Source organism: Oreochromis niloticus, linkage group LG23, assembly GCF_001858045.2.
Source record: "Oreochromis niloticus isolate F11D_XX linkage group LG23, O_niloticus_UMD_NMBU, whole genome shotgun sequence".
NCBI classification, from domain to species: Eukaryota; Metazoa; Chordata; class Actinopteri; order Cichliformes; family Cichlidae; genus Oreochromis; species Oreochromis niloticus.
In genome coordinates, this window is record NC_031986.2 from 4959739 (window position 1) to 4973065 (window position 13327).

The 13327-nt window shown below is 39.3% G+C and overlaps 1 protein-coding gene across 1 annotated transcript in view; it reads left to right on the top strand.

Moving 5' to 3' along the window:
• Positions 1-9926: 9926 nt before the first annotated feature.
• xirp2a (xin actin binding repeat containing 2a) overlaps positions 9927-13327 on the top strand; it is a 68769-nt gene continuing 65368 nt past the window's right edge. The window contains exon 1 of the mRNA XM_013268884.3: positions 9927-10161. Coding sequence (XP_013124338.1) covers positions 9958-10161 — 204 coding nt within the window. The 5' untranslated portion in view covers positions 9927-9957. The remainder of the gene's footprint in view (positions 10162-13327) is intronic.

Sequence of the window (13327 nt, forward strand, 5' to 3'; positions counted from 1 at the left end):
AGAAAGTTTGAAAAACTGCCACCAGAGAATTTTTGCTGTGTTGCCTAAAGCAATTACATCAATGATTGATCAGTTGCCAGTCTGTCACACTGATTTGTGTCTCCAACTGTGTGTTGTGTGTTTTTTTGACTACTGGTCGTTTCGCATCGCTTTGAATCTCCTTGTACTCCTTTTGTTATGTCCTTGTGTCTTTTGGTAGGTTTATTTATTTTATTTTGTTACCTTCCCCAAGCTGATACTTTCGGTAGCATTTGCGTGTCATTCTGTCTGTAAACACAAAAGCTTGAAATGTTTTGAATGAATTCTGGTATAACTTTGTAGGGATGTAGAGTAGGGTCATGTTAATAATCTATTAAAATTTAAAGTACAGCCACCAAGGTCTGATTCATGATTCGCTGATTTTGGTCCTCTAGGTCTTTGCCATGTAGACCCATTCAATGGCCTTAATAATAGAAAATGACCAAGATTTATCACCAAATCGGTGCTAACAGCAAATTAACAACTACTGTCTCATTATTCTGATGACAATTTTTCTCAGTGGACAGATGACCTCCAAATAGCCCTTCTGCTTACTAACCATTTAACTGAAGTGACTGCCGCAGCCCTCAGCCCTAATTTGTCATGCCATCAGTGACCAGCAGAGGGTGGTCTTGTCAATGACGCCATCTTTTTACTGCAAATTTTTGCTTCAGCTTGAGTCAGGAGCCCATCATTAACTCTTTGTCCTGTTTTGCTGCCTGGCTGGGTGTAATTATTTCCCCAGCGACTCAGTCAAAGGACTCAGTGGTCTCGCTGCACGGTAACCGAAACAGACCTCTACAATAAAAATACAAAATGAGAGAGCTGGTTGGGCTGAGGGAACTGGTTAACATTTGGCACAAAAATGTAAGAGAAATAAAAAATATATAATAATTGTGCAGTAATTTCATTTTCCCAAAACATAAACATTTCTGGCTGATAGATCTGAGGAAGGTCAGAATCTGTGTATTAACAGATTTTTAAATCGAACATAAGAACACTGGACATAATGAAAAGTGGTGTGTGGGGCTGAAAATATGCAGATGCATTGGAAAATAGCATTCCGAGCAGATTAAAAGCCTGGCTCACAGTTTTATTTTCCTGCCTGGATCCCTCGCTGAGACATTGTGGTATGGTCATTTCCATCCATAATAGTCAGCTCACATTAAGTTATCAGTGATATACAACATCGTCCTGTTGGACATCATGTGGACAAGATTCTGACAGAAAAACAGGATGTTAGCTGTAGAAAAATGTGCTGAGGGAAATCTGTGTACACTTTTCTACAGCTAACATTTGTTAGTTTGGTTTATTTGATTTTTTGGCTCAAGTTGTTTGTTTATGAGAATATAAGAAAATACAAAGAGGAACGTATAGCTTTTTCTTATCTCTTATCAGTCTGCATCAAACCTATTCTTAGTATTTTGAACAGTGGGCTCCAGCTCCAATATGGCTAAGGTCCCTGGAATGAACTTTTTATTTTACAAGTGGTTAAAAGAAGATGAACATAGGAGTCTGAGATTAGTGTAGACACACAAAAAAAATGTGAAAAAAATATCGAAATCTCACACACAATTATTCAAAGCCACTGAGACACTAGTTATATAACAATTTACCCTAAATTCTAGAATATTTTTTAGAATTTATCAGAACATATTTAAATGATTACTTAGGGGAAAGAAAAGAGATGATTGAGGTTACCTACAACCACTGCTACTTTCATTTTCATTTCAACCTATTTTCCTATACCAACCTATATCAACCTATAAAACAAGACTGTTTTCCCACAGTCTTGTTTTATCACAATTGTATTGCAAAGTAACGAAATATAAGTATCATTAATCTACTTAAGCGGTAACTAGCTTAGCAACTGTTTTAGGCAGCCCAGCAGTACCAGTAGGGTTTTTAAAGAAACAGTGATTACAAAAAAAGTGCATTTATTTTTTAAAATGTTTTTTTAAATAGCTAATATGGCTCCTTTATTTCTAGTTTATTCTGTTCCACCATAAGATATCTGATATAATTCCTACTATAAACTCTGGAGAAAAATACAGATTTTAAGTGACTTTTTTAGATTTTAAGTCCAGTCATAGGAATGTCTGTTAAAACCTCTTCAGCCCCAAGGGGGTTTCTGAGCTTCCTGCTCGAAAATGCAATGCCTAAATTAAATTGATTATTTCCCTGCAATTACAAACTCCGTCCTTACAATCTTGGTATCAAAATGAAGCTAACACTTGGGACATTTAATCAGAGGTGTAAATATTAAAGCAGATATTACTGTGTCAAAGTTACTGAGACTGGAACACAGAAAAAGGAAGTGGATTTTATTCTCGCCTAATTTTTTTCTTCTTTTGAGGCTAATTCGGTGAATTTTGGTCCGATCGTGGTCAAACTTTGTGTGTTTACGCAGTGATAGCCCTGGAAGCTAGCCAGCCTATTTATAACCGGTTACATGAAGTCTGAAGACTGTCTGGTTCTCGTTTGCGTGTTTAGCAGACTTCTGCGCATTTACGTAACTGCTCGTTTAATCGCGGCTTGTTTTCGGTGTGTTTGGTGGTTGTAGAAATGGTTTATATGACATTTTAGCTGAGATTCTGAGGTTTCTGGGGATACCACACATGTCTGGAGTTATATTTCTCAACCGGCGTTATAACCGATTAAACGTGATCTCCTCCCTTTTGCCCCCGGTACCGGGGGCGTGGGGCTTAAGAGGTTAATTCACAAATATGGTGATTTCCAAAGAGCTATGAGCCAAAAACTATAGTGTGCAGTCCATGCTGGGGTAATTTAATGTAAGTGAAGAAGTCGAGGACAAAACACCAAGTGTCACCTAAAAACCAGATCCCATCTATACCAGATGATCAGTATCTGAATGTCATGCCCTAAAAAAATAGGAAAAAATCCAGCAAAGACCTGAAACAGGACCAGGGAGATGTATCTGGCCCTTCAGTGAAACCATCTACTTTCACTGACACCTTATCAGAAATGATTCAGCGGAAGAGCGGCTGTAAGGAAGTCATTCAAGGAGGAATGTTAATTGGTGACAACCAGTCTTATCTAGTGATGAATCTAAAGATTTAGGTTAAACTCATCATCACTCTGTATAGAAGAGGTAAAAAGACAGGTACTGTGTCTACAGCCATCTGTAAAATATCAGTACATTTCTGAACAACTGCAAATACTCACCTATTGTGAATCTGAAATTGTTCATTAAAATCACTGATCTTTTTCCAGTTTGTCCTGCCACTGAGAATTTTTCATGGACTGGCTTCCACAGAGTCTGGACCTCAGATATTACCGAAGCAGTGGACTTGTGGAACATAAGGCACCCAAGATCCAAAAGAAGCTTTGGAACATCCTTCAGTGAGTCTTGGAGTCTAATACTGAAGACTAAAAGAAATTACAAGAAAGCCTGAGTACAGCCTGTGTTGAACAATAACCAAAATATTGACCTTAAATCTCATTAGATTTGTACACTTTATTTTTGCTGTAGATGCTGTAATTCTGTGCAGTTTGCACATTATAATAAATCACTGCTATCCCATTTCTCATTTTTCTTTTAAAAAATAAAGAAAAGCGTTTGTCTTGAAACTTGTACAAAGTACCCGCCCTATGATTTGTTGCTGCACTGCATTTTCTATCCAATATAAGCCTCTGACTTTTTTGTGAATGAGTTTTCACTTATTAAAATGACCTCACCTCCAATGATTCCTCTGTGTGTTTCCAGGTAGTAAACACCAGATGGCAGACTTCACCTTTAAAACAGACTTATTATGTAGCCATTCAAATACACATGCAACAACTCTACTATCAAGGTTAATGTCACCAGTAACAGCATATTTTGGCTAAATGTGACAAAATAAATATTTTTACTGCCCAGTATACATGTCAAAAAAGGGCACTAAATGTGATGTTTTGCTGGAAATATATCCCTGTAAGAGCCCATAAGGTCCCCGGATCTTGCTTAGTTAACCTAGTGGCCCATTAAAAAAACCTGTTACAAGCAGATACAAAGTATTTCACTGTTTATGCTCCCATTAAAAACGCAGTACAAGTTGCAGCCAGCTGTGGTGTGTGAATGCGAAAAAGATGAAACAGTCATTTTTTCCAAGTCAGAAGAGGAGGAGGTGGCTGAGAGCCAGTCAGGAGAGCAGATGGCATCTCCATCTGTCTGGTCTGTTTAAAGAGCACTGCAGGCGAGGCCCCAAGCCAAACAAGCCAGCTACACGGTCTGGGATGATCTCAGAGCTTTCACTCTTGCATTGCACCCTAAAGCTATCAAGATTTGATCCTTTCACAGAACTCCCAAATCACTGCACTTTGCAGTGTAACCCAACTTTAAAGACTGTAAATGAACTGATTTGCTAGAGAGAATATTACAAGTATATGGATGCATAAATATAAATAAGTATACTTGTTGTTCCTAGAGTATTTAAAAGTAGAATGGGAGGGAGAGCCTTCAGTTTTCAGGCCCCTCTTCTGTGGAACCAGCTTCCAGTTTGGATTCGGGAGACAGACACTATCTCTACTTTCAAGATTAGGCTTAAAACTTTCCTTTTTGCTAAAGCATATAGTTAGGGCTGGACCAGGTGACCCTGAATCCTCCCTTAGTTATGCTGCAATAGACGTAGGCTGCCGGGGATTCCCATGATGCATTGAGTTTTTCCTTTCCTTTACCTTTCTCACTCACTATGTGTTAACAGACCTCTCTGCATCGAATCATATCTGTTATTAATCTCTGTCTCTCTTCCACAGCATGTCTTTCATCCTGTTTTCCTTCTTTCACCCCAACCGGTCGCAGCAGATGGCCGCCCCTCCCTGAGCCTGGTTCTGCCGGAGGTTTCTTCCTGTTAAAAGGGAGTTTTTCCTTCCCACTGTCGCCAAAGTGCTTGCTCATAGGGGGTCATATAATTGTTGGGTTTTTCTCTGTATTTATTATTGTGCTATCTACTGTACAATATAAAGCGCCTTGAGGCAACTTTTGTTGTGATTTGGCGCTATATAAATAAAATTGAATTGAATTGAAACTGAATAAATCCAACCAGAGGAAATGTAGCTATTCACAAAAAGTCGAGTTTTCCTTCTTTGCACAGTCTGTTGCTTCACCTTCAAAGACCATGCATTGTGCTGCTTTCATTTTTGATAGACATGGTTGTTAACATCGCTCTACTCTGGCCTGCTGTATGCAGGCAAAGCAGGAAGTACAAACCTCAGTAATAGGAGAAGTGTTGCTGTCATCTGATACTGAATGCTGTGTCTACCTGTGTCCCTAGAAAGTGATCAGAAAGCACATTCTGAATAACAAAGTAGAGCTCATAATATAAAATTGGCTGCATGTTTCCTTTAACAGCTTTTTTTTGTCATATAACACTGAGAAATATTATCATTTCATAAATTGTACAGAAGCGATGGGGAAGAATACAATCTTTTCCACAACACTGACTAGACCAAGGAGCTTATCCTGGATTTCAAGAAGAAAGCTCCCCCTCTGGAACCTGTGTGTATTAAAGGTGCTGAACTGGAACATGTTTACAATTTCAAGTTTCAGAGTCTGTCAACCGCCAACATTCTGAGATGGTCAGAAAATATTTCAGTTATGCTATTTCATTAGGTCAGTAAAAGAAGCAAGCCTTAAGCTGCCAGCCCGGCCTTACAGAGAAGAGGTACTTCACAAGACTGTGAGGAAGCGCCACGCAAAGAAAAAGCTAGACCTTCCATAGACGTATTAAACTGTAACAAGCAAAATGAGCACACAGCTCTCTTCCATGGACACGTTGCAGGGTGAGTGAAGTCAGGTCAAGGAAGTCAGAGGCATAAGCTGAGTTACCAGAGACCAGAGAACACCAGGAAAAACAGGAAGCATTAGCACAATAATATTAATCATTTGAGACATCATAGAAAAATAGCTTCAATGTTTTGATTTCTGTGATGAAATTGTGAGTATAAGGTTAGAAAAGCATATGTTTCTGATTAAGTTTGTTTGGTCCTGAGAAGACAGTGTAGAGTAGGTTTGTCAGAATGTTTGTCACATCTTTATCACAGTGCCCAATAGTGCCTGTTTATTCTGAAATTCTGTATCTGAAAGGCTAAAACATGCTAACGCTCAGTGGATGCTAACACAGGTGCTAATTGTCCATGGGTTCATCCAGCTTATTTTACATAGTTTGTTTAATCCTGATTAGACAGTGAGGAGTAGGTTTATTACATCTTTATCACAGTGCCCAATAGTGCCTGTTGATCTGAAATTCTGTATCTGAAAGGCTAAAACATGCTAACACTCAGTAGATGCTAACACAGGTTCTAATCAAATTGAAATATTTAATTTTAGATTAGAAGTTAGACATATGTTGTATTCCACTATAAATTTGTTCAAACTGTACTAATTTAACTGGCATTAACTACCAGTTGGTCAAAGGCATTATTATCTGATGAAGTTTTGCCTTGTTTCACATTTTCTACCCAGATATCCTAGCTACAGTGGCCCTAAAAGCTGCCCATGGGTGCCCAAACAGCAAAGTTCCCTTTCCTAAATTTAGTTATCTGGTGTTAAGGTACAGTGAGTTCACTGCATAAACCAGAGGTCTGTTGTGTCGGGGGAAAAGGTTTTCATGCAAGACAGAACCAAACTAGTATAAATCCATGAAATTAAAACAAATGGCTAAAAGAAGCCAGCAGCTAGAGAGGTACAGGTGATAACTCTCCAGGTTTAGTCACTTGAATCACAGTTCATATAGTTTATTTATGAGAATAATAATACAGGATAAGCCAGGCCTTCCAAAGGCCATTTATCTTTAGCTGAAAAGGAACATCACAATCAATCAATAAATGCTGGGTGTTTTAGGCATTCTCTGCAACATAAAGAAACTAACAATAATAAATAATGTGCATTGAGGTGACATTTTTAGCCAGGCATCAGGGCTGTGGGATGCTGCTACATTTCCAGACTTTTATTGGGAACCAGAAGGTCCTTTTGACCCTTTAAGTGGTGCCATGTTAAACTATGCTAAGTGCTCGTATTTGGTAGCAATATCATTCAGTGGTTTACTGGAATATATGACATCTGTGTCTAGATATAATTTGTGGCATTGTAGACAAAATAAAATGTGAATTGCTGCTTCCATCTTCTTGTCTTATCAAAAGAATCATATTTCAGCCTGTCCTCTAAATGCAGTCGTCTGGAGTCCTTGGCCAGAAATCAGCGAGGGAGCCCACACACAACCAGCAGCATCTTTACTGTAATAGAAGCAGACAGTGTTTGTACCCTGCTGAATCTTCACCATAATGTCTCTCTGAAGGCCTGGGCTAAAATATCACCTTATATCATCTGTTAATGAAGAAAATCCTCTCTAAACTTTGTGTTAGGGGACACATAAAGTCCCCTTCTGCTTATCCCTGCACTTCAAACAGTGTGTATAAGCTTGTGCGTATGTGAGTGTTTCTATCTGTTTTGACTATGCTACACATCAAGATGCATATCACAGAAAATCTTAACTACTTCATTAGTCCAGAACATGTCCTCAGTGGCCAGTTTTCTTTAAAACTGACCTTCTTCGCTTGCAGAAGTGAAATAACGTTGGAAATAGAAAGTGGCTTAATCAGATACAAAACTACACTTGTAGTTCTTTTCTTCTGTGTATATCAGAGTAACTGCAGTAAGCTGAGTGGCCTCAGTAGACACAGGATCCAGCAGAAAGTGACACACTCTGGCCATTTCTGAATAATGTATGTGCCGCTGGTATAAATGGAGTGATACTGTGTCCTCTAAAGTACTATCAGATGAATATATCATGACCGCTCATTCATTAAGACTGGATTATCGGGATTGCTTCTCGATTCTTTTCCCTCTGTTTGTGTATTGATGTTTCTGCTGTGGCTGCAACTCCCTCTTTCAGCCACATAACTACTGTTTTTCTTTCTATCTAGTCCTGTAACTAAGCTTTTCTCATGGCTCTTCCTCTCTCCTCCCACTCTGTTCTTCACCATTTGACTCCTGCTCAGCTTTGCCAGCTCATGTGAGGTGAAAATAGTGACTCCAGCTGCTTCCCTTGCTCCCTGTTAAGAGTGTAAACATGGTACAGCATAGTGGAAATTACACTTTGACAGGATGAGACAGTTGAAATGAATTTTTCAGAAGTTAAATGTAAGCGGTGCAAGAGGAAACTGAGTTAAAGTGTTCATTTCTCTCTTTGTGTTAGTAGTCAGTGAAGGAAAACACTTCCCAGGAAGAGCTGGTGCGGTTGTTGAAACATTAACAATATATTTGCCTTCATGGATGCAGCGTGGGCCATCAGCTTAGGTGTTAAGGGCCTTCCATCATTTGTTCAGAAATAATAGGCTCTCCTACCCTCCCCGGACCTGGTGTCAAAGGGAGGATGGGTGAGGCAAAAAGCTGTTAACCTGCTTCCTGGAAACCTTCTGGGATTGGTTTGTGGTCCCACAGTCGTCAGTGGTGTGTGTGTTATATCTATAAAAACAGCAGGAAAATCAACCAGTGTGTCTCTATGGTTATCTGGTTTTCTTCAGAACTTATATGAAATGTCACATTTGATGAAGGTTACAAAATTGTGTGTTTTCCCACAGGAAATGTTACACACAGCTCAGTGTTAGAACATTTGTTAGTTCAGGCTTCTTGTCATCATGATGATATCATGTGCAACCTTTGTGTGTCTCTATGCTGATGTGTTCAGTTAGGTATCTTAAAAAAAATAAACAGAAATATAGGATGGTGGGAAAACCGCTCTTATTGCACAACTCAAGAAAATGTACTTTATATGCACTGTGGGCCAAGTTAGCATTACATATTACAGTAAACCCAAAGCTTTATTACCCACATTCACACATTCTGTATTTCATAGAAAAAACAGATATTACAGTTTAACCATCAACAGGTGACTTGAGGCCAGCCGGAGCATGTGCTTCTCAATTATTAGCATGAGCATAAAATTTGAATCAGTGACTTGAGTGACCAGTGAGAAATCTGAAGGATTGTGAAACAAATATCCCAGGAGCAAACCTACCTGGAACCCTCATGTAATTCCAGGAAGCTTTTATTTTGGAGGAGTTTCTAAAATGCATTTGCAGCAGCTGCAAGTTTTGTGAAAACCCACAGTCAGTTTTCAGGTTTTCACAATTGCACCGTTCATATTTAATTAGTAGTAGTGCACAACTACAGAAATGAACAAGTGTAAGAGAAATTAAGTTGCTAAATGTAGCTACATGGATTTATGCATTTCCACAGAAATCTCTAGCCGGACCTCCTTGATGACAAAATGCACTTCATGACAGATGGCAAATGTGAGTCCTGGAAAAGCACAGGAGTGGTTTCTAACATTTACTGTGATAGCATCCAAAACACCAGAACACAGAAGCTGAAACAGCACAAATGGTTTAGCTGTACATCTTTGCCTTACACAAATGTCTGTTTTATATGTACAATCAACATGAGTGAAATGATACATTTGCCATAAAATGTATCTAAATATAATGTAAAGGTACTATTATGAATATAATTAAGGAAGCATTAAGCTCTTTAACCATTATTAACTATATATTTTAAGCTGTTAAAGAGGGAACTTAACAGAAGGTTAGGGTTCCCTGTCCCATTTCCCGCTTCTTTATTCTCAGGCAGACAGCTTCTCTTTTTTGTAAACATGTGACTTTACCTTGTCTTCTGTGAGCATGAGTGATTCGAGGGCAGAGGAGAAAGGAAAAACTTTCCCTGTGAACTTTTGCTATTCTCCTCCTCCTTCCTCGAGCCTCTTACTGTGCCCAACCCAGAGCGCTCTCTAGACAGAGAGGGACTTGAGTAACATCTCATCTCTGTCCCTCATCCTCTCATACCTCCCTCGCTTCCTGATTCACCTGACACAATAGACTTCCCCTCAGAGCATCAGCCTGAAGAGAAAAGAGGTAGTGGGGGTGTACGGTTTCTTAACAACAATGGAAATTCAATCAGGAAATAGAGAGGAGGAGGCGAGTGTGACCTTGGGCTCCGTTTCTCAGAGTCCCTCTGGGCTACAGGTAGAAGCATCAGATGATCCGGTGCTCAGAGAGGACCTACAGGCTACTAAGAGGATTGAGAGGTTTGACATCCCGCTCGATAGCCTGAAGAGGATGTTTGAGAAGCCTGCTGTAGCAAACACAGTAAGTACTTTGACTGTAAAGTTTTGTCTTTATATTTCAATGTGAACTGCACTTTTGTGAGCAGTGACATCCATATTTCTCCAGGGGAAATGAGTGGCATAGGTAACTGCCACTTTTTGCTGAGTGTGTCAGGTAGATGGATGGCTTTAATGCAATGTGCATTTGAACAAATTGAAAATCTCTTGCAACCTTCAGAAAAATGTAAAGTCAGTAGTGGTAGCATGACTGTGAAGTCATGCTTCAGGCAAAAGCCATCAAGTTTACGAGGAGTGAAAGTGTACACTATGCAGATTTCACTGCTGCAGACTGTAGCTCTCTTTCTTTATGTATTGGCAGGGGCTGACCTTTACTGGTGACTTATTTTTGGATATAATGGGAAAGAAAACACACATCGCTGTTTATCTCTCTATTTACTTTAGTACAGTTATCTTGCCGGCAGTTTGGAGTTTTCCATCACTTTGTTGATTCTGGAAGAAAATGCTTATAGGACACGTCTCCTTACCCGAGAGGGGGACGGCCTTCTCTCCCTAGCTTTGTTTTTCCATCCAAGCTGGCTTCTCTGAAGGGAAAATCTAAGTCTATTGGAATTGAAGTGTTCCATTATGAGACAAGCTCCCATTTACCAAATGTCTGATGATGGCACAAAAAGGCCCAGATGACCTACTTTTTTTGTTCCTAATGTGGTTGAGAGACCAATTCAAACCCCTTAAATTATTCCAAACGCATAAAATAAAAGGCAACAAAATCCAAAACAGCTGATGAATTATGGACCATGTAGTTTTAAGTATACAACGGTGCTGAGTGGTGGCGGAGATGCACTGATATTTGACACCCTGTTATTTAAGACCTATTTTGGGGGGCTTTATGGTTAAGCAGGATTTTAAAAATAACCCTGTAATTGGTATGTCGGCTGTTGCTGGAAGCAGCGTGAAGCTTCTGTGTTAGACTGAGAAGAGACAAAGAGAGGAGAGAGGTGGGTCCATCAGAATTCACACCTGGCTCCTGAGATGAAAACATTTTATGTCTGTGACTAATGAGGTACATCACTAAAGTCAAGATTTAACCATAGCAGCTTCAGACGTTTTCTTTTGCTTTTTAGTTTAGCTTTTAGTATATTCTAATTTTTCTTAATCAGAGCGGTTTGGACTACACTTATCTGACCTCTAACAATCTCAGGAATTAACACCTACACTTTGGCTTTATTTTGGCTCTTGCATTTCAGTTTCCCATGTATAAAACTTTGTTATCTCACCATTAGGAAAATGGTGCTAGGCTTTGATACACAAAGAAATGTTGATACATGTGTTCTCAGTGTTATCAGTCAGTCTTGTAGTATTTGGTTTAGTAAAGCTGTTTGAGCAAAGAGTTTTTCTGTAAACAAGGCGTTAAATGACTCTTTGTAAGGTGAGAGAAGTGACTTGTAGTGGCAAACATGAAGAGACACATGCTTGCTTTTCTTTATCCATACAAAGCTGTATGTAGCATGTAGCATTACTGCTTCAGTTATGCTTATGTCTATATTAGCGTGTTTTACATCTGTAGCAGGATATTGTTTTTGTTAATAGCTACTAGCTAACATTAGCATTCAGCAGCCAAAGAGAGAAGTATTTTTTCAGTGTAGACCAAAGCAGAAGTCATTTTTAAACATAATCACTCATTCATTTGCAGTATCACAAAGCAGGAGGGGAAACTGTACTTTTCTTTTAAATTTACTGTCATTTTGTTAACTAGCTTAAAATGTCAGTACAGAGTTTTGCGTATTTTACTACTGTACTTACAGTCTACTTCCAGTAAAGACTGCTACCATAATGCTTCTGGGAAACAGTCACCTTTGCCTTTCTTTGTTTCTTAACTAATCAGCTTACCACCTTGCAAAACTTTCTATCAGACTCAAGTCTTCTAATGATGAGTTGGTTGTTTTTTATATATATTCAAAAGTATTTCTCTCTTACGTGTGTCTCTCTAAGAAAACAAAAATAGATCAGTTATTTATATTCTTTTTAGATAACAATCTGTATAGCTGGTCAAAAGTCTGTGTGTCGTAAGCTGGCACTGCTACACATGCTGTATCTTGGCACTGTATCATGAGTGCTCATAGTCAGCTCCTTAGAAAGAAAAAAAAACAAGCCTGTAGTCAGTGTCAGTGGAGCATATGGGCAGTATTCCCAGATTCACAGAGAGAGTGAGGACTAGCACTCTGCAACCGGCTGGCTATAAAACCTGACCTCATCTCCAGCTTATCTGTATTGTCGTGCTTCATATTTGATGATGCACAGCATTTTTCTATCTGTGCTCCATTTCATTTATTTAAACAGCACAATGCCATTCGATGGTCAGCAAAAGCAATGTGTGATGGATTCCCGGGTGGTCGCTCAGCTGTGGCCAGAATCCACAGTGTTGATCGGGAGAGAGGACTGAGAGGATTGTTCGCAACAATCGTGGATTTGAAAGGATGTAAGGTGTTATTGTGCAAGGAGTATGTTATTTTGTAGTTGTGTAGTATGCGTGGGATACTGGCTTGCGTTTACAACATCTGCCTGCCCTTCTGGTCATGACTGTGCACACAAGGAAGAATAAACACATGCTTTAAACAGATGTAGTGGTGCAGTGTCATGTTCAACTCTTTTAAGCTTGAATGGGCTCTGTATATATGCACAAATGTGGGCCACTGACCAGGACACTGGATGGTTAAAATGTATACACATGGCTTTCTGGCGTTAATGCCATGAGTTGGTGCTCATTCATTATGCGATGGCCGCTGTTTGCCAGTGGGTGGCAGTGTAATATCTGTTGGACTGAGGAGGTAAGCTGATGTTCACAACAGTCACCGTATAGGTCAAACTGTGTGCGGAGGAAGATAAATAATATGGTCTTAATCAGGAAGTTATCACAGTGAGACAATTGCTAATCACCTATGCTAATTACAGTTGATTCCTAAGCCCAGAAGATCTCTTAAAATGGCCTTTTTATTTGTCTAAGGCTGTCAGATTATCAGGATTTACATAAACGGTGAAACATTTAATTCTGATGCGTCTGGTGGATTTTAAACCCAACATAACAGAGTTTAAAAGGATTTCATACTATGGTATAATCCTGGTCACAGCTGGGTAACAGGATAACATGGTTAAAGATAGAGAGTCGTTTAAGCTTTTTTAGGCAGAGGTCT